The sequence below is a fragment of the Rhincodon typus genome, chromosome 1 (genome assembly GCF_021869965.1).
Source record: "Rhincodon typus isolate 14 chromosome 1, sRhiTyp1.1, whole genome shotgun sequence".
Lineage (NCBI taxonomy): Eukaryota > Metazoa > Chordata > Chondrichthyes > Orectolobiformes > Rhincodontidae > Rhincodon > Rhincodon typus.
In genome coordinates, this window is record NC_063332.1 from 7,570,493 (window position 1) to 7,594,164 (window position 23,672).

Consider the following 23,672-nt stretch of genomic DNA (forward strand, 5'->3'; position numbering starts at 1 on the left):
CACGCACATGGATCTCCACATTCTTTGATGAGCAACATTAACTAGTCTCATAACTTTTAAAGCCATCTTTTCCCAGTCTTCACACCAAAGTTGTTGACTCTAGTGCCACTATTCAAAGGATGCCATGCCTATATCTTCTGATCTGTTTTCTTATGGCAGCCATGGCACAGCAAGTAGAATGCCAACCTGGTTTGAAAGTTGTGGATTCAAGTCCCATACCAGAGACTTGGGCACAAAATCCATACTTACAGATCAGTACCAATTTCTGTTTGATAACGCTGTTATGAAACTCCTGGCCATTTGGCTCTATAATGCAAACTGTTGTTGAAAAATTATAAAAGCATGATGAGATGAGGTTACAAAAAAAATTAGCAGCATGTGCCACTGTAGAAACTAAGGAGTTCAGTTCCCGCTGAAGTGAATAGGAAGCAGTTATAGTGAGTTACACAATTACTGGTGAGAGTTCTTTTGCAAAGTGGTGCCAGTCACTAATGCAACATTTACACCCCTTCCCCCAAGCCCTAGAGAAACTGCCTTTACAGAACTTACATTGTTCTGAAAACTCTGCCTCGATGCAAGCAATAGAAAATAACAGAAAATCCAACTCCTAAAGCTATTCATCAATGTCACTACCCAGGCTTCTCAACATATGCCATAAACAGTTTCCAAAATTGGGTCGTTATTACAGAACAATGAAGAAGTGTAGACTTCAACCTTTGTGCCCCACACTTTGGAACTTTCCCTCTTGACCTCTCACATTAATTTACACTAGAACACTAACTTTTTGGCCTTGGCATTGATCACCCACCCCTGAGATTGCCCCTTCAATTGCAAACCAGCTGGCAAATTCCACTGTTGCAGGTAGGAAGGTAAATTATCAAAGATAGGAATTCAAGAGTTTAGAAGATCGTGAGTTCGTGACTCATTCTATTAGGTTGAGACAAATTGCAAACTGCTCTTCAGTGCAGAATCAAAGGGATGCTGCACTGCCACAAGAGCCATCTTTCAGATGAACATGGTAAATGAAAGGGGCTGTGTAGTGTCTCAGGTGGATGCAGAAGATACCATGCTACTTCTTCAAGGAGAAGAGGGAGATCTACCCAGTGTACTAGTCAATATTCCTTCAACACCCCAAAAAATTCATTTCTCATTATTATGGTCACTATTTGTTTGCCATACCTTTCTGACAAACTCCTAACATTCCCTCCCTTATACCCAATCCTAGTGAAACTGTTGGGGAAACCTGTACACCACTTCCAAAAGTTACTTCTTGCTTTTATCATTTCTCATTGTTACATAAATCTTTTTCCATGTCTAGATTCCCTGAACTCAGGTCATTCCTCGCTAGTATCCAAAAATCATAATTAATCAACAGAGCTACACCATGTCCACTTGGTCTGTTGATTTACTCTTCAATTTCTACACTATCCATTCATGTCACAGTCTATTTATCATTTCCCTTAACATCTTTTTCTCTTGCCTTGTCTCTACTGGTGCAAAAAGACACAAAAGTTATGCTGCAACTATACTGGATAGAAAAACCCTGGATAGACCCTATCTGGAGTATTTTGATCCCATTTGATTCTTTGCTCCCACTACTAAGTTTAAAACTCCATCTAGGTCCCTTATTACAAGCCCACTCGAACACCAGCCTCAGCACAGTTTCCCGATACTTGCTCCCAATAAACTGGAACCAATTTCAAGTGCACCAGTCATTGATTGACACATGAATTTCTCTAGTCTTAACACCATAAGATGTACAAGCAAAAGTAGGCCATTCAGTGATCGGGGCTGTTGTGCCAATGAGATCACGGTTGATCTGATAATCCTCAACTCCGCCTTCCTACCTTTTCCCCATAACCCTTCATTCCCTGAGATAGTAGGAACTGCAGATGCTGCAGAATCTGAGATAACAAGGTGTAGAGCTGGATGAACACAGCAGGCCAAGCAGCATTGGAGGAGCAGGAAGGCTGACGTTTCGGGCCTAGACCCTTCTTCAGAAATGGGGGAGGGGAAGGGGGTTCTGAAATAAATAGGGAGAGAGGGGGAGGCAGATAGAAGATGGATAGAGGAGAAGATAGGTGGAGAGGAGACAGACAGGTCAAAGAGGTGGGGATGGAGCCAGTAAAGGTGAGTGTAGGTGGGGAGTTAGGGAGGAGATAGGTCAGTCCAGGGAGGACGGACAGGTCAAGGGGGCGGGATGAGGTTAGTAGGTAGGAGATGGGGGTGGGGCTTGAGGTGGGAGGAGGGGATAGGTGGGAGGAAGGACAGGTTAGGGAGGCGGGGTCTGGTTTTGGGATGCGGTAGGGGGAGGGGAGATTTTGAAACTTGTGAAGTCCACATTGATACCATTGGGCTGCAGGGTTCCCAAGCGGAATATATGAGTTGCTGTTCCTGCAACCTACGGGTAGCATCGTTGTGGCACTGCAGGAGGCCCAGGATGGACATGTTGTTTGAGGAATGGGAGGGGGAGTTGAAATGGTTCGCGACTGGAGGTGCAGTTGTTTAGCGTGAACCGAGCGTAGGTGTTCTGCAAACCAGTCCCCAAGCCTCCGCTTGGTTTCCCCGATGTAGAGGAGGCCGCAACGGGAACAGCGGATGCAGTATACCACATTAGCAGATGTGCAGGTGAACATCTGCTTGATGTGGAAAGTCTTCTTGGGGCCTGGGATGGGGGTGAGGGGGGAGATGTAGGGGCAGGTGTAGCACTTCCTGCAGTTGCAGGGAAAAGTGCCGGGGGTGGTGGGGCTGGAGGGGAGTGTGGAGTGGACAAGGGAGTCACGGAGAGAGTGGTCCCTCCGGAAAGCAGATAAGGGTGGGAAGGGTAAAAATGTCTTTGGTTCCCTTACTGATTAAGTATATTCAGGGCTGAGATTGGCAGATTTTTTATGACCCAGCCTCGATAGCCCTCTGTGGTTAAGAATTTCACAAATCCACTACTCTCATCTCTACTTAAATGGGTGACTTTTATTCTGCGATTATGCCCTTTGGTCCCAGACTCTCCTACAACGGAAAACAATCTTTCTGCCTTGACCTTGTCAAATCCCAAGAATCTTCTCTACTCTAATAGGGTCGCCTCTCATTTTTCTATTTTCCAACACTTACAGGCCCAATTTACTCAAACTCTCCTCAAAAAACAAAATCCCTGGCATCAGCCTAGAGAATGTTCTCTGGACTGTCTCCAAAACAGTACATCTTTCCTTAGATAAGGAGCCCAAAACCATTCACAGAATCCTAGCTGTAGTCTGACCTGCGCCCTGCATGATTTTAGCAAAACCTCCCTACTTTTATACATCATTCCCTTTAAAATAAAGGCCAACATTCCATTTTCCTTCCTTCTTACCTTCTGTTGTCGATTTTCAGAAAAATCCATCTGGTTCACTAATGTCCTTTAGGGAAGAAAGCTGCCATCCTTAACTGGTCTGGCCTACATGTGACTCCAGACCCACAGCAATGTGGTTGACTCTGAACTGCCCTCTGGGCAATTAGGGATGGGCAATAAATGCTGCCTAGTCAGCGACACCCCTCATCCCGTGAATGAATAAATAAAAATTGAATGCTAGCATTTTGTGATTCATGCACAGGGACTTCCAAATCGCTGTTCTGCAGTCTCTCTATTTAAATAATACTCATCTCCTGTAATTTTTCAGCCAAAGTGCATAACCTCACATTTCTTCACATTATATTCCACCTGTCAAGTTTTACCCACTCACCTAAACCCTTGACAGAATCTATCATACTCACCACTTGCTCTCTTACCTATTTTTAGATCATTGCAATCTTGGTTATTGTACATTCACTTAACTCAAGTCATTAATACATATTGCAAATAATCGTGGCCCTAGAAGTGATCCCTATGACACATCACCATCCTGAAAACTCTCCCCTTATCCCAACTGTCTGTGTTCTATTAGTTAGCCAATCCTTTGTTTATGCTAATATACTGCTTTCAACACCACGTGATCTTATGTTATTACATAGTCTAACGTGTATGGCCTTATCAAATGCTTCTGGAAATGCAAATATACCACATCCACTGCTTCTCACCTCAAAAGAATTCCAACAAATTTGTCAGGCATTACTTCCCTTCACGGAGCTATGCTGACTCTGCTTGATCACATTATGTACTTCTAAATGCTCTGCTATTACATCCTTTACAACAGACTCTAACATTTTCATAATAACAGATGTCTAGCTAACTAGCCTATAGTTTTTTTAACTCATTCAGAGGATGATGGTGTCTCTAGCTATCCCAGCATTTATTGCCCATCTCAGGGGGCAGTTAAGAGTCAACCACATTGCTGTGTGTCTGGACTCACATGTAGGTCAGACCAGGTAAGGATAGCAGTTTCCTTCCCTAAAGAACATTAGTGAACCAGATGGGTTTTTCACACCAACAATGGGCAATGGATTCACGGTCATGGTTAGACTCTTAAATCTGGATTTTTATTGAATTCAAATTTCACCATCTGCCATGGCAGAATTCGAGCCTGCGTCCCCAGAACGTTGCCTGGGTCACCGGATTAACAGTTGAGTGATAATACCACTAGGCCATCGCCTCCCCCAGAAGCAAGTCTGGAAGGCAAAGGAACTACATCACACACTTTTGTACGTAGTGAGTTCAGAAAGGCTAAATGGAATATATTTTAAAAGGAAGGTGCCTAAGGAATGAGGAACATGAGCCGAGGGCATGTGGAAGTGTGAATCATAGTTATGATCAAGACTTGGCTGAAAAATGAGCAGGATTGGCAGTTCAACATTCTTTGGTTACAGGTATTCAGAGAAGATAAAGCTGGAGATAGAAAAGTGGTTGGAGTCACAGTACTGACCAAGAAATCAATTATAGCAGTCAAGAGGGACAGTATCTTGGAAACGATCATCAAATTAGATAATATGGGCACAAAAACAACACAAAAGGCACAAAAGGGCTACAGCCTCCCTCCCTCCCCCACCAAGCAGTCAGGGAGAGATAGAAAACCAAATGCAAAATCAAATTTCAGAGAAGTACAAGAATAATAAGGCAGCAATAGAGGTGGTGGAGGCAGGTACAATTATAACATTTGAAAGGCAACTAGATAGGTATATGAATAGGAAGGGTTGAGAGGGATATGGGCCAAATGACAGCAAATGGGACTAGATTAATTTAGGAAAACCTGTCAGTATGGACGAGTTGGACCGAAGGGTCTGTTTCTGTGCTGTACACCTCGGTGACTCTAACTATAAGGGAATTTAACTAACCAAATTAACTGGCATAGCTTTTGTATGCAAGGTAGAAAGGGAGCAAAATTCTTCAATAATATCCAGGAAATTTATTTTAGTCAGTACGTAGAAAGCCCAACAAGAAAGGGGGAGTTCGGGACTTAATTGAGCCTGAGCAGATGGAAACCATATCAGTGGGCTCAATATGGTGGAGTCCTAAAGGAATATGAAAAGCATAACGGGAATTTGAAAAAAAGAAATTAAAGGAGCTAAGAGATTGCATGAGAAAGCATTGGCAATTGGAATAAAAGGAAAACCTAAAGGAGTTTAAAATAGGTAAAGAATAAGAATAACTAAGAAAATAGTAGGGCTCACTAGGGATGATAGAAATAGTGTGTGGATCTGGAAAGTGTGAGCATAGTCCTCAATGAATAGTTTTCATCAATCTTTACAATGGAAAAGTATGATGCAGGTATAGACAACAGGTTGGAGGGCTATGAAATGTTAGAATAAATTAAAAAGAGAGAGAGAGAATGGATTTTGCGGCCTTCAGGCCTGGATGAAATCAATCCCAGGCTATCGAGGGAGTAAATATCAAGGCTCTGGCAGTAATTTGCAGATCCTTTTTGGCTGCAGGTTAAGTTCCAGAGGACCGGATGACTGTTAACGTTGTCCCATTATTGAAAAACATTGGAAGGGATACAGCTGGAAGTTATAGGCCAGTCAGTCTAACTTCAATGGTCAGGAAGTTATTAGAAAGAAATTTAAAGGACAGAATATACCTGACCTTGGACAGACACTAATTAATCAGCACGAATTTGTTAAAGGAAGGTAATGGTTGACAAATTTGATCAAATGTTTTAAGGAGGTAACCGTGAGGGTTATGAGGTTAATGCATTTGATGTAGTCTGCCTGATCTTTGGCAAGGCTTTTGCTAGGTCCCTCACAGCAGACAGGTCAAGAAAGTAAGAATGGATATAGCAAACTGGCACATTGGATCCAAAATTCCTGAGAGGCAGGGAGCAGAGGATGATGGTAGTGGGATAACAAGGTGTCGAGCTAGATGAACACGGCAGGCCAGGCACATCAGAGGAGCAGGAAAGCTAACCTTTCAGGTCTGGACCCTTCTTCAGACCCTTTCTGAAGAAGGGTCCAGACCTGAAACGTCAGATTTCCTGCTCCTCTGATGCTGCCTGGCCTGCTGTGTTCATCCAGTCTACACCTTGTCATCTCAGATCCTCCAGCATCGGCAGTTCCTACTATCACCAATGATGGTAGTGGGATGTTTCTCAGAATAGAAGTCAGTTTCCATCAGGGTTCTACAGCATTCAGTGCTTGAGTTCCTGCTCTTTGCTGTCCAAGTCATCAATATCCACATCAGTGTTGATGTGTTCTCAAAAAAGTCATGGTTGGCACCACAAGAGGAGTGGTGAAAGGAAAATAACTCAGATAAGAGAACTACAGCAGATTTTGAAACTTGGGGATTGTTTTCCACAAAGTAGAAGGGTTAAGGGCAGATTTAAAAGACATGTTGCAAATTCTTTAAAAAAAGAAAGTTTTGATAGAGTAAATAAGGGAAAATTGTTCCCACTGGTAAAAATCAGTAACGAGACGACACCACAGTGTTCATAGCCCACACAAGTCTCTCCCTATTTTATCTGGCCTTGTTTAGGGATCCTTCTCTTTCTTTCTCCCTCAAGCACAGTACTCAAGCAGCTACTTGCATACTCAGCACTCACCTTCCCATACCATCTCAAGAGCCAGAGCTGTTTCATGGTCATGTGTTCTGGCAAAGGCTCATTGTCAAACAGTATTTGCACCTGCAGAAAGAAAGTCCATTATATTTTTGCAAACCATGGCAAAGAAACAAATCAATTCCTTGCTAGCCCTCCCTAGCTTACCTGTTGCTGATCAAGCACATTAATTCTGTGGCATAGAACTCTCCTCAGGTGCCTGATCTCTGCTCGGACTGAACATCGGACGTACTTTTGCTGCAAGTATTAAATAAAAAAAGAAAATATTTTAGTGGTTTTGTTTGGTTCTCACTTCACTCCCCTGGACACAAAGTATCAGGCTCATTTGCATGATATGATCAAATAAGTCCCTTCTATTATAAAAAAGCTCCATCAAGGAATTGAAAACACAAAGCCATACAGACCCCAGGAGGCCTCAGGTTTGGTGATCGAGTCATAGAGTTGTACAGCATGGAAACAGATCCTTCAGTCCAACTTGTCCATGCCGACCAGATATCCTAAATTACTCTAGCCTTATTTTTATTATTCATTCACGGGATGAGGGCGTCGCTGGCCACGCAGCATTTATTGCCCATGTCTAATTGCCCAGAGGGAAGTTCAGAATCAACCACATTGCTGTGGGTCTAGAGTCACATGCAGTCCAGGCCAGGTAAGGATAGCAGTTTCCTTCCCTAAAGGACATTAGTGAACCACATGGATTTTTCCAACAATCGACAATGGATTCGTGTTCGTCATCAGATTCTTAATTCCAGACATTTTTATTAAATTCAAATTCCACCATCTGCCATGGCGAGATTCACACCCAGAGTTATCTGGGTCTCTGGATTAACAGCCCAGTGATAATACCACTGGACCATCTCCTCCCTGATTTGCCAGCATTTACAAAGAACAAAAGAGAAGCAAGGCACAGGAACAGGCCCTTCGGCCCTCCAAGCCTGTGCTGATCATCATGTTCTGACTAAACTACAAAACAAACTTTCTGCCCTTATGAAGGGTCTAGGCCTGAAACGTCAGCCTTCCTGCTCCTCTGATGCTGCTTGGCCTGCTGTGTTCATCCAGCTCTACACCTTGTTATCTCAGATTCTCCAGCATCTGCAGTTCCTGCTATCTCTGAAACTTTCTGCCCTTATTCAGTCTGTATCCCTCTATTCCCTCCCTATTCATGTAACCATCCAGATGCCTCTTAAATGTCACCAATGTGCCTGCTTCTACCCCGTCCTCTGGCAGTGCATTCCAGGCCCCTACTACTCTGCATGAAAAACCTTCCTCACACATCTCCCTTAAACCTTTGCCCTCACCTTGAACCTGTGCCCCCTTGTAATTGAAACTTCAACCGTGGGAAAAATCCTCTGACTATCCACTCTATCTATGCCTCTCTTAACTTTGTAGACCTCTATCAGGTCTCCTCTCAGCCGCTGTCTTTTCAGTGAAAATAATCCTAGTCTTTTTAACCTTTCCTCATAACCAATGCCCTTGAGACCCGGCAACATCCTAGCGAACATTCTCTGCACTCTCTCCAAAGATTCCATGTCCTTCTGGTAATGTGGCAACCAAAACGACACACAATACTCCAAATGCGGTCTAACAAGGGTTTTATATAGCTGGAGAGATAGTAGGAGCTGCAGATGCTGGAGAATCTGAGATAACAAGGTGTAGAGCTGGATGAACACAGCAGGCCAAGCAGCATCAGAGGAGCAGGAAGGCTTACGTTCCACTCCCGTACATCTCAGATGTTCTCGTTTTTCAAGGACCGCAACTTCCCCCCCTCAGTGGTCGAGAACGCCCTCAACCGTGTCTCCCGCATTTCCTGCAACTCATCCCTCACACCCCCTCCCTGCAACAACAACCAAAACAGAATTCCCCTCGTCCTCACGTACCACCCCACCAACCTCTGGATCCAATGCATCATCCTCCGACACTTCCGCCATCTGAAATCTGACCCCACCACCAAAGACATTTTTCCCTCCCCACCCTTATCTGCCAGGAAGGACCTAAAGAGAGAGCTAAGAAGAGCCAGGAGGGGACATGAGAAGTCTTTAGCAGGTAGGATCAAGGAAAACCCTAAAGCTTTCTATTGGTATGTCAGGAATCAAAGAATGACTAGAGTAAGATTAGGGCCGGTCAAGGACAGTAGTGGGAAGTTGTGCGTGGAGTCCGAAGAGATAGGAGAGGTGCTAAATGAATATTTTTCGTCAGCATTCACACAGGAAAAAGACAATGTTGTCGAGGAGAATACTGAGATACAGTCTATTAGACTAGACGGGATTGAGGTTCATAAGGAGGAGGTGTTAGCAATTCTGGAAGGTGTGAAAATAGATAAGTCCCCTGGGCCGGATGGGATTTATCCTAGGATTCTCTGGGAAGCTAGAGAGGAGATTGCAGAGCCTTTGGCTTTGATCTTTATGTCGTCATTGTCTTCAGGAATAGTGCCAGAAGACTGGAGACGAGCAAATGTTGTCCCCTTGTTCAAGAAGGGGAGTAGAGACAACCCTGGTAATTATAGACCAGTGAGCCTTACTTCGGTTGTGGGTAAAGTGTTGGAAAGAATTATAAGAGATAGGATTTATAATCATCTAGAAAGGAATAATTTGATTAGGGATAGTCAACACGGTTTTGTGAAGGGTAGGTCGTGCCTCACAAACCTTATTGAGTTCTTTGAGAAGGTGACCAAACAGGTGGATGAGGGTAAAGCGGTTGATGTGGTGTCTATGGATTTCAGTAAAGCATTTGATAAGGTTCCCCATGGTAGGCTATTGCAGAAAATATGGAGGCATGGGATTGAGGGTGATTTAGCGGTTTGGATCAGAAATTGGCTAGCTGTAAGAAGACAGAGGGTGGTTGTTGATGGGAAATGTTCATCCTGGAGTTCAGTTACTAGTGGTGTACCTCAAGGATCTGTTTTGGGGCCACTGCTGTTTGTCATTTTTATAAATGACCTGGATGAAGGCGTAGAAGGATGGGTTAGTAAATTTGCGGACGACACCAAAGTCGGTGGAGTTGTGGATAGTACGGAAGGAGGTTGCAGGTTACAGAGGGACATAGATAAGCTGCAGAGCTGGGCTGAGAGGTGGCAAATGGAGTTTAATGCAGAAAAGTGTGAGGTGATTCACTTTGGAAGGAGTAACAGGAATAAGTACTGGGCTAATGGTAAGATTCTTGGTAGTGTGGATGAGCAGAGAGATCTTGGTGTCCATGTGCATAGATCACTGAAAGTTGCCACTCAGGTTGATAGCGTTGTTAAGAAGGCGTACGGTATGTTAGGTTTTATTGATAGAGGGATTGAGTTTCGGAGCCATGAGGTCATGTTGCAGCTGTACAAAACTCTGGTGCGGCCGCACTTGGAGTATTGCGTACAGTTCTGGTCACCGCATTACAGGAAGGATGTGGAAGCATTGGAAAGGGTGCACAGGAGATTTACCAGGATGTTGCCTGGTATGGAGGGAAGGTCTTATGAGGAAAAGCTGAGGGTTTTGACGCTGTTTTCGTTAGACAGAAGAAGGTTAAGAGGTGACTTGATAAAGACATACAAGATGATCAGAGGATTAGATAGGGTGGAAAGTGGGAGCCTTTTTCCTCGGATGGTGATGGCTAGCACGAGGGGACATAGCTTTAAATTGAGGGGTGATAGATATAGGACAGATGTCAGAGGTAGGTTCTTTACTCAGAGAGTAGTAAGGGCGTGGAACGCCCTGCCTGCAAAAGTAGTAGACTCGCCAACTTTAAGGGCATTTAAATGGTCATTGGATAAACATACGGATGATAATGGAATAGTTTAGGTTAAATGGGCTTCAGATTGGTTTCACAGGTCGGCGCAACATCGAGGGCCGAAGGGCCTGTACTGCGCTGTAATGTTCTATGTTCTATGTTCTATGCTCTCCGGAGGGACCACTCTCTCCGTGACTCCCTTGTCCGCTCCACATTCCCCGCCAGCCCCACCACACCCGGCACGTTTCCCTGCAACCGCAGGAAGTGCTACACCTGCCCCTACACCTCCTCCCTCACCCCCATCCCAGGCCCCAAGAAGACTTTCCACATCAAGCAGATGTTCACCTGCTCATTTGCTAATGTGGTATACTGCATCCGCTGTACCCGGTGTGGCCTCCTTTACATCGGGGAAACCAAGCGGAGTCTTGGGGACCGCTTTGCAGAACACCTACGCTCGGTTCGCACTAAACAACTGCACCTCCCAGTCGCGAACCATTTCAACTCCGCCTCCCATTCCTCAGACGACATGTCCATCCTAGGCCTCCTGCAGTGCCACAACCATGTTACCCGAAGGTTGCAGAAACAGCAACTCATATTCTGCTTGCGAACCCTGCAGCCCAATGGTATCAATGTGGACTTCACAAGCTTCAAAATCTCCCCTCCCCCTACCATCCCAAAACCAGCCCAGCTCGTCTTTGCCTCCCTAACCTGTCCTTCCTCCCACCTATCCCCTCCTCCCACCTCAAGCCCCACCCCCATCTCCTACCCACTAACCTCATCCCGCCCCCTTGACCTGTCTGTCCTCCCTGGACTGACCTATCTCCTCCCTACCTCCCCACCTACACTCACCTTTACTGGATCCATCCCCGCCTCTTTGACCTGTCTGTCTCCTCTCCACGTATCTTCTCCTCTATCCATCTTCTATCCGCCTCCCCCTCTCCCCCTATTTATTTCAGAACCCCCTTCCCCTCCCCCATTTCTGAAGAAGGGTCTAGGCCCGAAATGCCAGCCTTCCTGCTCCTCTGATGCTGCTTGGCCTGCCGTGTTCATCCAGCTTTACACCTTGTTATCTTTTATATAGCTGCGACAGGTTTTGCCAACTCTTGTACACCATGCCCCTGGGATAGATTCCATCGGGGACTAGGGACTTGTCTGTCTTAATGCAATTTAGGATACCCAAAACTTCCTCCTTTACTGTATTGACATTCTCTCAAGTATTCACACACTCATCCCTGGCCTCAACATCAGTCATGTCCTTCTCCTCGGTGAATACTGATACAAAGTACTTATTAAGGATCTCTCCCACTTCCTGTGGCTCCGTGCATAACTCCCCTCCTTTGTCCTCGAGGGGGCCTACTCTTTTCTTTGCTATCCTCTTTCTTCTAATATATGCACAAAAAGCCTTGCAATTCTCCTTAGGCCCATATCCCTCCAAACCCTTCCTATTCATGTACCCAGCCAGTTACCTTTTAAATGTTGTAATTGTACCAATCTACCCCATTTCCTCTGGCAACTCACCACCGTCTGCATTACAAGCTTCTCCTTACTTCCCTTTCATATCTTTCCCCTCTTATCTTAAACCTATGCCCTCTAGTTTTGAATTTCCCTACCCTGCAAAAAAGACCTTGGCTATTCATCCTATTATTGCCCTCATGATTTTATAAACCTCAATAAGGTCATCCCTCAAACTCCAATGCTCCAGGGAAAATAACCCCAGCCTATTCAGCCTCTCCCTATAGCTCAAACCCTCCAAACCTGGCAACACCCTTATAAATCTTTTCTGCGTCTTTCAAGTTTCCTGTAGCAGGGAGATCTGAATTGAATGCTGTATTCCAAAATTGTCCTGTACAGTTGCAACATGACATCCCAACTCCTACACTCAATGCCCTAACCAATAAAAGGCAAGTGTATCAAACATCACCTTCATTACCGTGTCTACCTGTGACTCCACCTTCAAGGAACTATGCACTTGCACCCCTAGGTCTCTTTATTTGGCAACACTCCCCAGGACCCTACCATTAACTGTATAAATCCAGCCCTGATTTGTCACATGGCTATGCTCAGTAGTTGATGGACCACTGCTCCAACTAGACTTGGTTTTGGGTTAAGGTAAGAGAGGAGAAAAATGCAAGGTCTAATAATTCATCAGGCGGTGATATTCTACCCAAGATGGAGGCAGCTCTGGCAAACAGTGAATCTGGGTTATTGACACTTTTCCGAATCCCAAACAAAGCATTTTCAGTACGAATAGGTGAGCATCCAGGTCATTTCCAGGCAGATTTTCATAGATATCCTTCATCAGTGTGGTCAGTTTATTTTACACTAGCATCACATCATTGCCAAAGTTCCTCCTAATGTTCCATTTACACTTATATCAAGTAGCATTAGATAGTTTGCCTCTATGAAAACTAGCACTGGGCTCCAATGCAACAGCAGTGCAAGCCACATATCACTTGCATGCAGGTGCACTTTAAATTAACTTTAGCACGGGTGGCAGCTCTCAGTACTATTAGAATACAAGTGAGCGGCTGGGTTCTGGACACAAGTTGCCATCCAAACACATGCACCATGTTCAATTTGTAGAATCTGGAGGACCACATCCCAACCTAAGTGCTTAATCCTCCTCATACTCTCATAGGTCCCACAATTTTGAGAACATATACAAATATCAAGACTACTGCTGAATAATAATCAGAGCAAGAACCTCCTCTCCTCTACACATGGGCACATGGCATATGTTCCTCTTACAATGGGACAAAACTGAATCAAGATGAGCTGCACTGAAAATAACAAATGCTGGAGATCACAGTGGGTCAGACAGCATCCATGGAGATAGAGCAAGCTAATGTTTCAACTCTAGATGATCGTCATCAGAACTGAAGCACTTTGGCAAGCCATCACCACAGAGAAAAGAAAAGATAAAAGGGGAAAATATTCTGCACAAGAGAAATCCTCATATATGTAAAGGATTTTTTTTATTGGCATCCTTCTGGATTGAAAATTGTACACCAAATGAATCTATTAATGTTCCACTTTGTTTCTTTTGCAGTTTGTTCCATTTTGCTGGTGGGAGCATTGCTGTCCTTCTGAAGTTTCTCCAGCCTGTATTATTCATACTAGATTCTGGTAACATTATTTTCTTCATTGCTTAGTGGGGCATGGACATTGTTGGTAGGATCAGCAGTTGTCATCTATTCTTTATTGCCCTTAAGCTGAGAGGGCTAATAGGCTCAGTTCAGAGTCACAGTACTGTGTATTTGGACTAACAACGGCTCCAGACTACGCAAGGACAGTTGATATTTCCCTGACCCCACCACCACCACACAGACAAAGGACATGCAAATCACATGTTTTTTAAAATAACAATCAATTGTAGCTTCAGTAATGACGGCCATGAAACTAACATTTACATTCCATTTATATTAATTCAATTTAAATATCTACCAGCCACCATAGTGGGATTTTAACCCATGACCCCAGTACATGAGCTCTAGATTACTAGTCCAGTGACATTACCACAACCCCACTATTTCCTCCAAACAGAAGTAGAAACTTCGTTGGCTTCCTCCTTTGCTCCCAGCCACCAGTCTTTGCATCCACTCAATCACATCCACCCTAACCTTCTGAGACCAATCGCAAAACCCATAATTGCTTTTGTTTTTAAAAAAGGGCATGGAGAGAACGGGGACAAAATGAATAGATTTTTCAGGGACATTGTAGGGCAAAACAGCATCTATCTGTGCTGCAACAATTCTATTTGAATAAGTTAGGTAGGTAACAGCATGACATGGTGAGTGGTAGAGCAGGTGCAGGAGTGCCTGCTGGAGCACAAGTGTGGGAATAAGGGGGGAGAGTGTATATGGAGAGGTGTGGAGGGGAGCATGTGGACACAAAAGCATCAACAAGAGAGATCTTGTGCAGGAACACAAGAAAAAGACATAAGTGTTGGAAAGAAGTAATGACTTGCATTTATACCACAAGACATAGGATCAGAATTAGGCCAGTCAGCCCACTGAATCTGCTCTGCCATGATCATATGACTAATATGTTTCTCAAAGCCATTCTCCTGCCTTCTCCCCCTTAACCCTTAATCCCTTTACTAATTAAAAATCTCTCTGTCTTAAATGCATTCAGTGACTTGACCTCCATAGCCCTCTATGACAATGAGTTCCATAGATTCACCACACTCTGGCTGAAGAAATTCCTCCTCATTTCAGTTCTTAACTGTCAACCCTTCATTCTGAGGCTGTGCCCTCAAGTCCTCGTCTTCCTATCATTGGAAACATCATCCCCTTGTCCACTCTATCCAGGCCTCTCAATATTTTGAAGGTTCCATCAGATCCCCCCCTCATCCATCTACACTCCATGTACAGATCCAGAGTCCTCAATCACTCCTCATATTACAAGGAGGTCATTGTATAAAGCATCTTTTACAACTAGTGAACGTCTCAAAACATTTTCCAGCAATAGCATTTGTCTGTTTATAATATAAGAAACCAAGAGCAAAAATTGTGAATCTTTCTAACCCAGATACTACATTGTTAAATATATTTAAGGCTGAAACAGATAGAATTTCGACCTCAAAGGGAATACAGCGATTATGGGAAGTGAGAAAGGAGATGGTGCAGAATAGTGGGTAGGATCGCACTGAATGCTGAAGCAGGCTTGAGAGGCTGCATGATCTATTTGTATTTCTTATATTCTGAAGTAAGAGGTAAAAGAATAGATCAAGAGACAAAGAGAAAAATACAATAGAAAATTGTTCACTTATTTGATACCTTTCAGGAGTCTCAGCCTGTTTCAAAGTGCATTACTTCTGAAATCTAGCCATATTGTTATGCAGGAAAGTGCCGCAGCCAGTTCGTGTAGAACAAGCTCTCAGAAATGGCACGGTGATAATGTCCAAATGATCTAGGTTGGGATATTTATTGGCACTGGAGCCCAAGGATCTTCTGCCTCCATTTAAGAATGTATAGATGGTTTAATGCCTCATCCAAAAGCAGTGCTTTCAGCACTGACAGTGTCAGCCTGGGTTCTGGTGCTCAAATTTCCAGAGTAGAACACGGAACAAAGGCGTTCTGATGATAAGTCGGAATGCTATCCACTGAGCCGTGGTTCACACCTTGATATCACACAACTTATAGCTGAGTATTGGGAGAGGGACGTTAGAAAAGGAAAAGAAGCTGAGTTTTTAAAAAGTTAAAAAAAAGCTTGCAGCACACAGACATCAATTAATACCTTGAAAACATGTGACCTGATTCTGGATTTTAGAGGAGGAAGAAAAGTTTTGAAACAGAAGTTGTACAACATCAATATTTGCCAACAGGAGCAGGTAATGTCTGAATTTCACCTGACATCACGTTGCATGATTTAACAACTCCAGTGTTATTTACTCTGTGCATGTGTCCACTGGGAAAGGGAGGAGGGGTACACAGACTGTTTTCTGACAAGAGTGGGAATAATTGAATTCTACTTCAATGATCTGAGAACACAGGATGAAAAAAAAAATCAATAGACCCCATCTGCTGTAGTGTAGTGATGTGAAATGATTCGTGACCCTTGAGCCCTTGCATTAACTGCAGGCTTTGTATCTACTTCATGTTAAATATGTTTTGGATTTACTGAGGGTCTGTCTATTAGAACAGACACACACACACACACACAGAATAAAACGCCTTCTGCATCTGGGAATTGTGTCAGAGGAGCACACAGGCTGAATGACTTCAGAGTATTCTGCCAGTACATAATACACATAGGGCTGCCTACAAAGTTCATTAACCACTTGGTTAAACACCTCTACTCTCTCATCCACCTGAAGAAATTGACTTTCAAGGCTGTGGGTTGGATTCTAGACTCTCAATGCGGAAGTTCACATTACACATCCCACCATGAATTCAATAATTCAGCTGGATCCTTGGAAAAAATCCTGAACCGGTGTGCCAGTGGTTTCAAGGGAGGGAACTTCCATCACCTTCATGATCAAGCCTCACTAATGTCAAAGTCACTTAATGCTGTCAGAGAAGTCAAGCACTCACCTCGGCTGAAATGTCAATTAATGTCAACACAACGTTCTGCATCTGCCACAACTTTCTTAGGACAACTAAACATGGACAATAATTGTGACTTGGGCAGTATTGTCCATATCCCGAAAGGAAAGGGGTTGGACCAGGAATCTTGTCAATATTACCGCTATTATCCTCATTGATGACAAAGTCATTCAACCTGAGACATGGTTATTTCTCCTTCACTTCTCTCTACTTTGGTGGGCTGATAGCAATACCAGGGACATTGCGCATATGATTTTTTTGTCTTGGTTGGTACAGTGAAATGTTCTTAACCACGCATTCAGATTTTCACGCAGCCTAGCCATAGGACTATGTAGAACTGTTGCCAGCTGTCCAAGGCCTGATGCTGTTAGGCCCAACTTGCCTCAAAATATGCTTAGCCCATCTGTTGGCAGATCAACCCAACTGTAGGCACAGCAACTAGAAAATCTCCAGGTACAAGTAACCTGCAACATTGTTGCACTTGGTAAGGCTACTGCTGTTAAGTGATAGCTGAGGGTATGGCCAAAATGGTGAAGTGGTAGAAATTGGGGGTATCGAGAGACCAGAATTGAAGAAGTGCAGAGATCTGAGGATAGTAGGACTCAAGCTGATTACAGAGACAGGAAGAGGCAAGGTAACAGGGATTTGAATGTGCAAGTATCGAAATCTACATCAAAAGCTACTGTTGGGGAGTGTCAGATGCAAAATAAATACAGCAATTGGTGACCAACATGGCCCAGCTTAGTATCTTACCTGTAACACAAGTTTCCCTTTCTCTTTACCCAGGGAGGAACTGCATGATAACAAAAACAAAATAGAAAAACATAAGTCTATATACAGGCTATATCATCTCCAAGGAACAAAACTCAGTAAAAGCAAAAACCCCCAAAATATTTACCAATCTGAACATACTGGGCATCTGACTTTAGTACTACACTATGTCTAGGCCTGAGTCGATGGAAATCAAATAGCCCAGAACAAACACAAGCCCCTCTTGTTGGCAATGCTAGTGCACACACCGGGCAAATGTGTGACAAATTTGTGACAGCAAGCACGCCCTAGTTGCAGTGTGCTCCAATGCACCACAATTTAAAGCTAACCAATTGAACTGGCTCAGTTGTTTTACAAAGTAGATCAGGACTCCTCAATGCCACCAATGGATTAGGAAGCCTCCTGCACTGAAGGAGGACTGGTTACAAACTAGGTTGATTTTGGCTTAGTCAGTCTTCTCAGGGTCCATGCTGCTGGGCAAAAAGTCTAAATGTAGCAGGTAGGCAACTGTGGAAGGCTACTTGTACATGTGGGAAGCCGTATTCAGTTAATAACTCGTTTACAAGAGACGAGAACAGGAAAAAAAAAATCGAAGGGAAAAACACAAAAAGAAGCAAACATCACACTCAGACTACAATCATCATGGGAACAGGGAAACAAAATATAAAATTCAAATGAAGTTCACCTCTTAAACTTGCAGCAATAATGGTTACAAAATGAATTATTTTCCTTAATGCACTCCCAATAAACTCAATGCAGCTGATCAATCAGACCATGGTGACCCTCTAATTATTTTTTTTATTATGCGAAACATTTTATCCCATGTGCAATAGTTGAATAATAAGCAGATTTACATCAAGCTGCCCGAGTCCCAACAAGGTTAACCCCGTTTCATGAATAAAACAGCCAGCATCAATTCTCATTATTTTGGTGGAAGTGTTAACTCAATATCTCTAATGAAATTTGGTACTGAGCTATTCCCTCACTTCTCCATTTATAACCTGAGCTTTTGTCTGCGCTAGTTTACTGTGGCACCTGGATAGAATTAAGGGGCACATTTACACGCCAACTTTATAAAAGAAAAAGAAAAAGTGAAGCTTGACCTTCTGACTACCATTAAACTAAAGCTGCAAATGAGCCAAGGCTGACAACTTTAGCACCGTGGCAAAGTAGTCTTTGCGGAGGTTGGTGTGCGAACTGAGGCCCCTTCTACCTCATCAAGGGAAAATTTGAAAAAAAAAAAAATCCTGTGGCATAATTACCCACAAAAGCAAAGCAGTTCACCCCAGTATCCTTCCTGACTGATATCTATTGCTCAAATAACACCCACAATTAACAGATTTTGATTATTATCATATTGCTGATTGCAGGGTCTCACATTAGCTGTAAAGTGTTTTGGGATGTCATAACGTCGTGAAAGATGTTACAGAAATCAATATTTTATGACTGCAGCTTGCAAGTATGGTAGTCTTTAACAGATGAGATATCCAGAGGGCAAGAGTCAAATCAAAGTTACAAAACCGAGTTCAATAAATTTGGTATTTTGCAGGCTAACACCTGAAAAAAAAATAGAAGACCTCCCTTCAAACGCCTAATGGGTGCCAGGCTTGCAGCTCCTGTAACATCGCACTTTCCTCATGACAACCAGCAGCCTCACTGGGTTCTCTGGGTGAAAACTGTTTTCAATCCTGCCTTGCACAGGAAACCAATATCCTCACCAATTAAAGGTTCTCCTTTGTGAAAATTCAAATTTCAGTTTCCCACTGAAGAGGGATTTCAGACGAAAAAATAACTGGCTCCTCCTCTCCACCTCCTTGGCAAAACATCAGCCTCAGGGTGAGATAGGAAATATATAGTCAGCCAAGAGTGCTGTACCAGCTACCCTAAGTATTTGAATCAAACCATGGAGTGATATAACACAGGAGGTAGTCATTTTGACCATTCGTGCCTGTACAGTTCGCAACTAAGACTAGAATTTTCTGAAATGCCTTTCAAAATCCAATAGAATTGGATATGATCCAATGTTGGCACTCACTGTTTTGAGCTCAACCACTAAAGAATGGTGTTCATCTCAAATATGATATTAAACTGCTTTCCTGGGTGGATGGGAAAAGATCCTATTGCAATTTTTTTGAAGAAAAGAGAAGTTGAAATAACTTCATGGAGGCCAGCATTCCATCACTAAGTCACCCTTTATTTACACATGGAAAGTCCTTGACACTGGCCCTGCTCCCTCAGCTAACAGAGCATCAGAATATCTGACACTGATCTTTTGATTTGTCAGCCAGGGCATCTGATTGGGGCTGTTAACCTGGTCAAATCAGGGAACTCATTCTATTAGGTCCACCTGGCTGATGTCATTACATTCTAAAAAAAAAACTTGATCATTAATTTCTTCGTCTTTTGGGTAAACTATCTACTGCATTGCCTATATTAGAAAAGTAATTACACTTCAAAAGCACGTCATTGACTGTGAAGTGTTTTGAAATGCCCTGAGGTTGTGAAAGCATCTGTATACATGCAAGTTTTTTCTTTAAACAGCAGTTATTTTCAGGATAAAATATGCATAAACTTATATCCAACAATATCTTAGCAAAGTTTGGAGGCAGTTCAGAGAAGGTTCACTAGGTTGATCCTGGGTATGAAGGGACTGTCCTAATAAGAAAGGTTAAGTAAGTTGGGCCTATACTGGTTTAAGCTTAGAAAATTGAGAGGAGACCTTTGGAAACACAAGGTTCTTAGGAGCTTGACACAGTAGTTGTGGAGAGATTGCTTCACCTTGTGGGAGATTCTAGGAGATTCTCAAATTCAGGAGTTGCCCAATTCAGACAGGGGTAAGGAAGAATTTTCTTTTCTCAGAAAGTAGTCAAACAGGAAGGCTTTTTTTTTATACAGAGGGCTGTTAAGGTTGAGTAATGACATTAAAAGGCAGAGATAAAGATTTTTAACCAGTAAGAGAATCAAGGATTATGGGGAAAAGCAAGGAAATAGAGTTGAAGATAATCAGATTAGCTATGATCACAATGAAGATGGAGAAGATTCGATGTGCTGAAAGGTCCACTTCTGTTTCTACATCTTTTGGTCTAATAGGCAGCAAATTTCAATCCAGATTTTGTATTGCACAGTAAAGAATTTATACTCACTCTAACAAAAAGGACTGAAAATGAATTACTGATTACATCAACAATATCTGAAGTGAAAGATTAAGTGGATTAGCCATGGGAAATACAGGATTACAGGGATAGGGTAGGGGGTGTGGGGTGGGTTTGGGTGGGATGCTTTTAAGAGAGTCAGTGTAGACTCGATGGACCGAAGGGGCTGCTTCCACACTGTAAGGATTCTATGATTCTATCAAAGTGGAAATGAACTGATGGGTATACACTGCATGCATACTCATTTGGTCCGGTTCTCTTTCTACTTTGGGCTTTCCAGCATCACATTCCCTCTTGATTCCAAAGCTGCTCTTTCTCCCTGTTAAACTCCCCTTTCTCCAGCTTTTTCTTTTTCCCATTCCTTTCACCAACTCTTGGGTTGATTGTCCTCTGAACACAACTGCTCCCCCCAATTCCTATCTCACATCGTCTGCTGACACCTCAGTCCTATGCCTCCTCACTGCCAACCCAACCCCAATATTCCCTTCTCTGGCTACTTATCCATTCCACTTCTAGACTCCACTCATCTCTGCTCCCAGTCTTATGCTTCTCCTGTCCCATTCTTGTGCTCTCTTTATCCATTCTACATCTGTTGTTCTTCTGTCCCATTCTTGAATTCTCACTGTTCACTTCTCTAAAGGTCTTGTTGCAGCAGAGCACATGAAGCAAATCAACAATACATTGAAACTAAATTCTCATGCTGAATGGAGGTAGATGTGGCCTGACATCTGACTGAAAATTGGGAGGGGGGTGCTGCAGTGAGGAAAAGATGACTCTTCTAACCTGTACAAGGCAGACAAATGGAAAACCAGTACTTTATTCTTTGTTCTTTAAAAGAACATTCACTGGGATCACTTTGTTTCTCTCCAAAAACAAAAAAGAAAGCACATTTGAAATTATTGACAGGCAGAAAGAGAACCAGTCTCCTTAAACACTGCTGGTAAACTGTTTATCAGAGTTTTCAACAGCTTTGTGCGCAAGCTTTGCTGATAGCAACACATCCAAACTAATTGCTTTAAAATTAGTATCGACCCCAGTGCCTTCCAGCTGCTGCAAATTCACCAGATTGAGTGATGAATCTGGACTCGGACAAGCCGCTCGATAGGAATTTTTCATTTTTTCCCTTTGTGTATGGATTGAACATGCTCCCTGCCTTCTGCATTGTACAAAGCCAGCTCACCCTTCTCTCTCTTCCCCTGATTCCCTCTCCGCTGTCAAGGTAACACATCACAAGTGCTTCATGCAATAATTAAAATCAATGCAGGTAATAGTTATACTCAGGTCAAAAATACCAATGTACCGTATAGACAAAGAGGATGGATATGCTGCTGCAGGTGATACTCATGTGAACAGAGCAAAATAAAACTTTCAGGTTGGCCAAGGGTGAAGCATCACTTGCATTTAAGAGATTATCACGGATAGACATTTCATAGACATGTAATCAGACCAAGATTCATGGCAAGTCAGTTAAGACATAAAAGAAGCGTGGCCACAAGCTTGGAGCCACCTGTTCCTTTTGTCCTTGAAGAGATTTTGCTCTGCACAAAATTGTTGACGAAGCACATTATTGAAGCAATTCACTGCACATGCTGCACTTGGAAATAATAAATGAGTTATGGTGAGGCGTTATGTGAACGTAAGCTTCCTTTTCAGTGTCCCTCCACTCCACCCCAACTGAAGATGATGCAAGGCAGTCTAACACCAGCCTGAATCTGATAAACCCTCTCAAGTAGAGAGGGAAACTTGTCAAACCAATAAACCTTTATATTCAGCAGCGTTTCCAGAATGAAAAAGGTGTGGGGCTAAGAACAACATTAAACAATTAGAAAAGAAACATATGCACCCTGACTGTCTTACTCGCTAATATTTCCAGATTACACAAACTTGCACTGTTTCCACAAGGGGGCTGTAGTATTTCACCCAAGCAACACACCATGTACAACACTGGCCAACCGGTTGGGATTGTGTGTGTGCATATGTGTGTGCCTGTCCGTGTCGCTTCTCTTAAATTGTTGACAATGAGTTACCCTTGCCCTATGACTTCTATCTAGAAGGGGAAGTAGTAATAAGGGAGAATGGGGTGGGTAAAATTTTGTATGGAAACCAACAATCCCCTCCCACCTTCTACTTTGCAAAAGCATTGTAACTGAAACACTAATTTGTCGCCTTGCTCACAGAGACTGCCCAAGCTGTTGAATATTTTCAGCACTGAAAATGATATTTTTGAATATCACTGCTTAAGATCTAGACACTGAATTGAAGCTTGCCACCTGGTCTCCCTCCAGCATTCAGGACAGATGCTTAAAAGTGAAAGCCCTCAGGTAACCGAGACCAGCCTGCCCTTTCTGATGCAGATTCTGTGCCCTCCAACCCAATAACAGAACAGGAACAGAATAGAACGATCTGCATTTATATACATAGTCCTGTACAGATAATTAAGTACAATTGAAGTGTAGTCATTTTTGTAATGTAGAAAATGAGGCAGCTAGTTTGTACACAGCAAGCTCCCACAAGCAGCAATATGATAATGACTAGATGGTCTGTTTTTCTGATGCTGATAGAGAGATAAACATTGAACAGGACAGAGAATTCATTTGCTCTTCTGTGAAATAGTAGCGTGGAATCTTTTACACCCACCATCTGATAAAGGTGGCACCTCTGCTAGTGCAACTCCTTCAGCACAGCCCAGGAGGTGGAGGAGGACTGCACCTTGGCAGAGGCGTTCTGATCCCATGGTCGCTTGTCTCAGTCAAGGCCCAATTGCATTGTAGACAAAATCTTCCAAAAGCGCTTGGCAGTTTCTGGGATCAGTGAGAGACAGAGAAAACTAGATCGATCCCTAACGGGGGGGGCGTCAGGATGGGTGGAGTCTGGAATCAGGGGTCACAGTCCAAGAATACTGATAAACCATTCAAGACTGAGATGTGGAGAAACTTCTTCACCCTGGTCAGCCTGGAAAATTCACTACCACAGAAACCAGTCAAGGCTAGAACATTGAAAATGGAATAAGAATCATTCAGTTGTAATTTTGGCTGGTGTGAATT

At 43.2% G+C, this 23,672-nt stretch overlaps 1 protein-coding gene across 2 annotated transcripts in view; it reads right to left on the bottom strand.

The window, feature by feature from the left end:
* Positions 1-23,672, bottom strand: part of pcgf1 (polycomb group ring finger 1) — a 59,939-nt gene that overhangs the window by 1,520 nt on the left and 34,747 nt on the right. For both annotated transcript variants that reach the window (XM_048599968.1, XM_048599974.1), the window contains exons 6-8: positions 17,459-17,498; positions 7,101-7,190; positions 6,939-7,019 (exon numbers count right to left, since the gene is read on the bottom strand). In XM_048599968.1, coding sequence (XP_048455925.1) covers positions 6,939-7,019; positions 7,101-7,190; positions 17,459-17,498 — 211 coding nt within the window. The remainder of the gene's footprint in view (positions 1-6,938; positions 7,020-7,100; positions 7,191-17,458; positions 17,499-23,672) is intronic.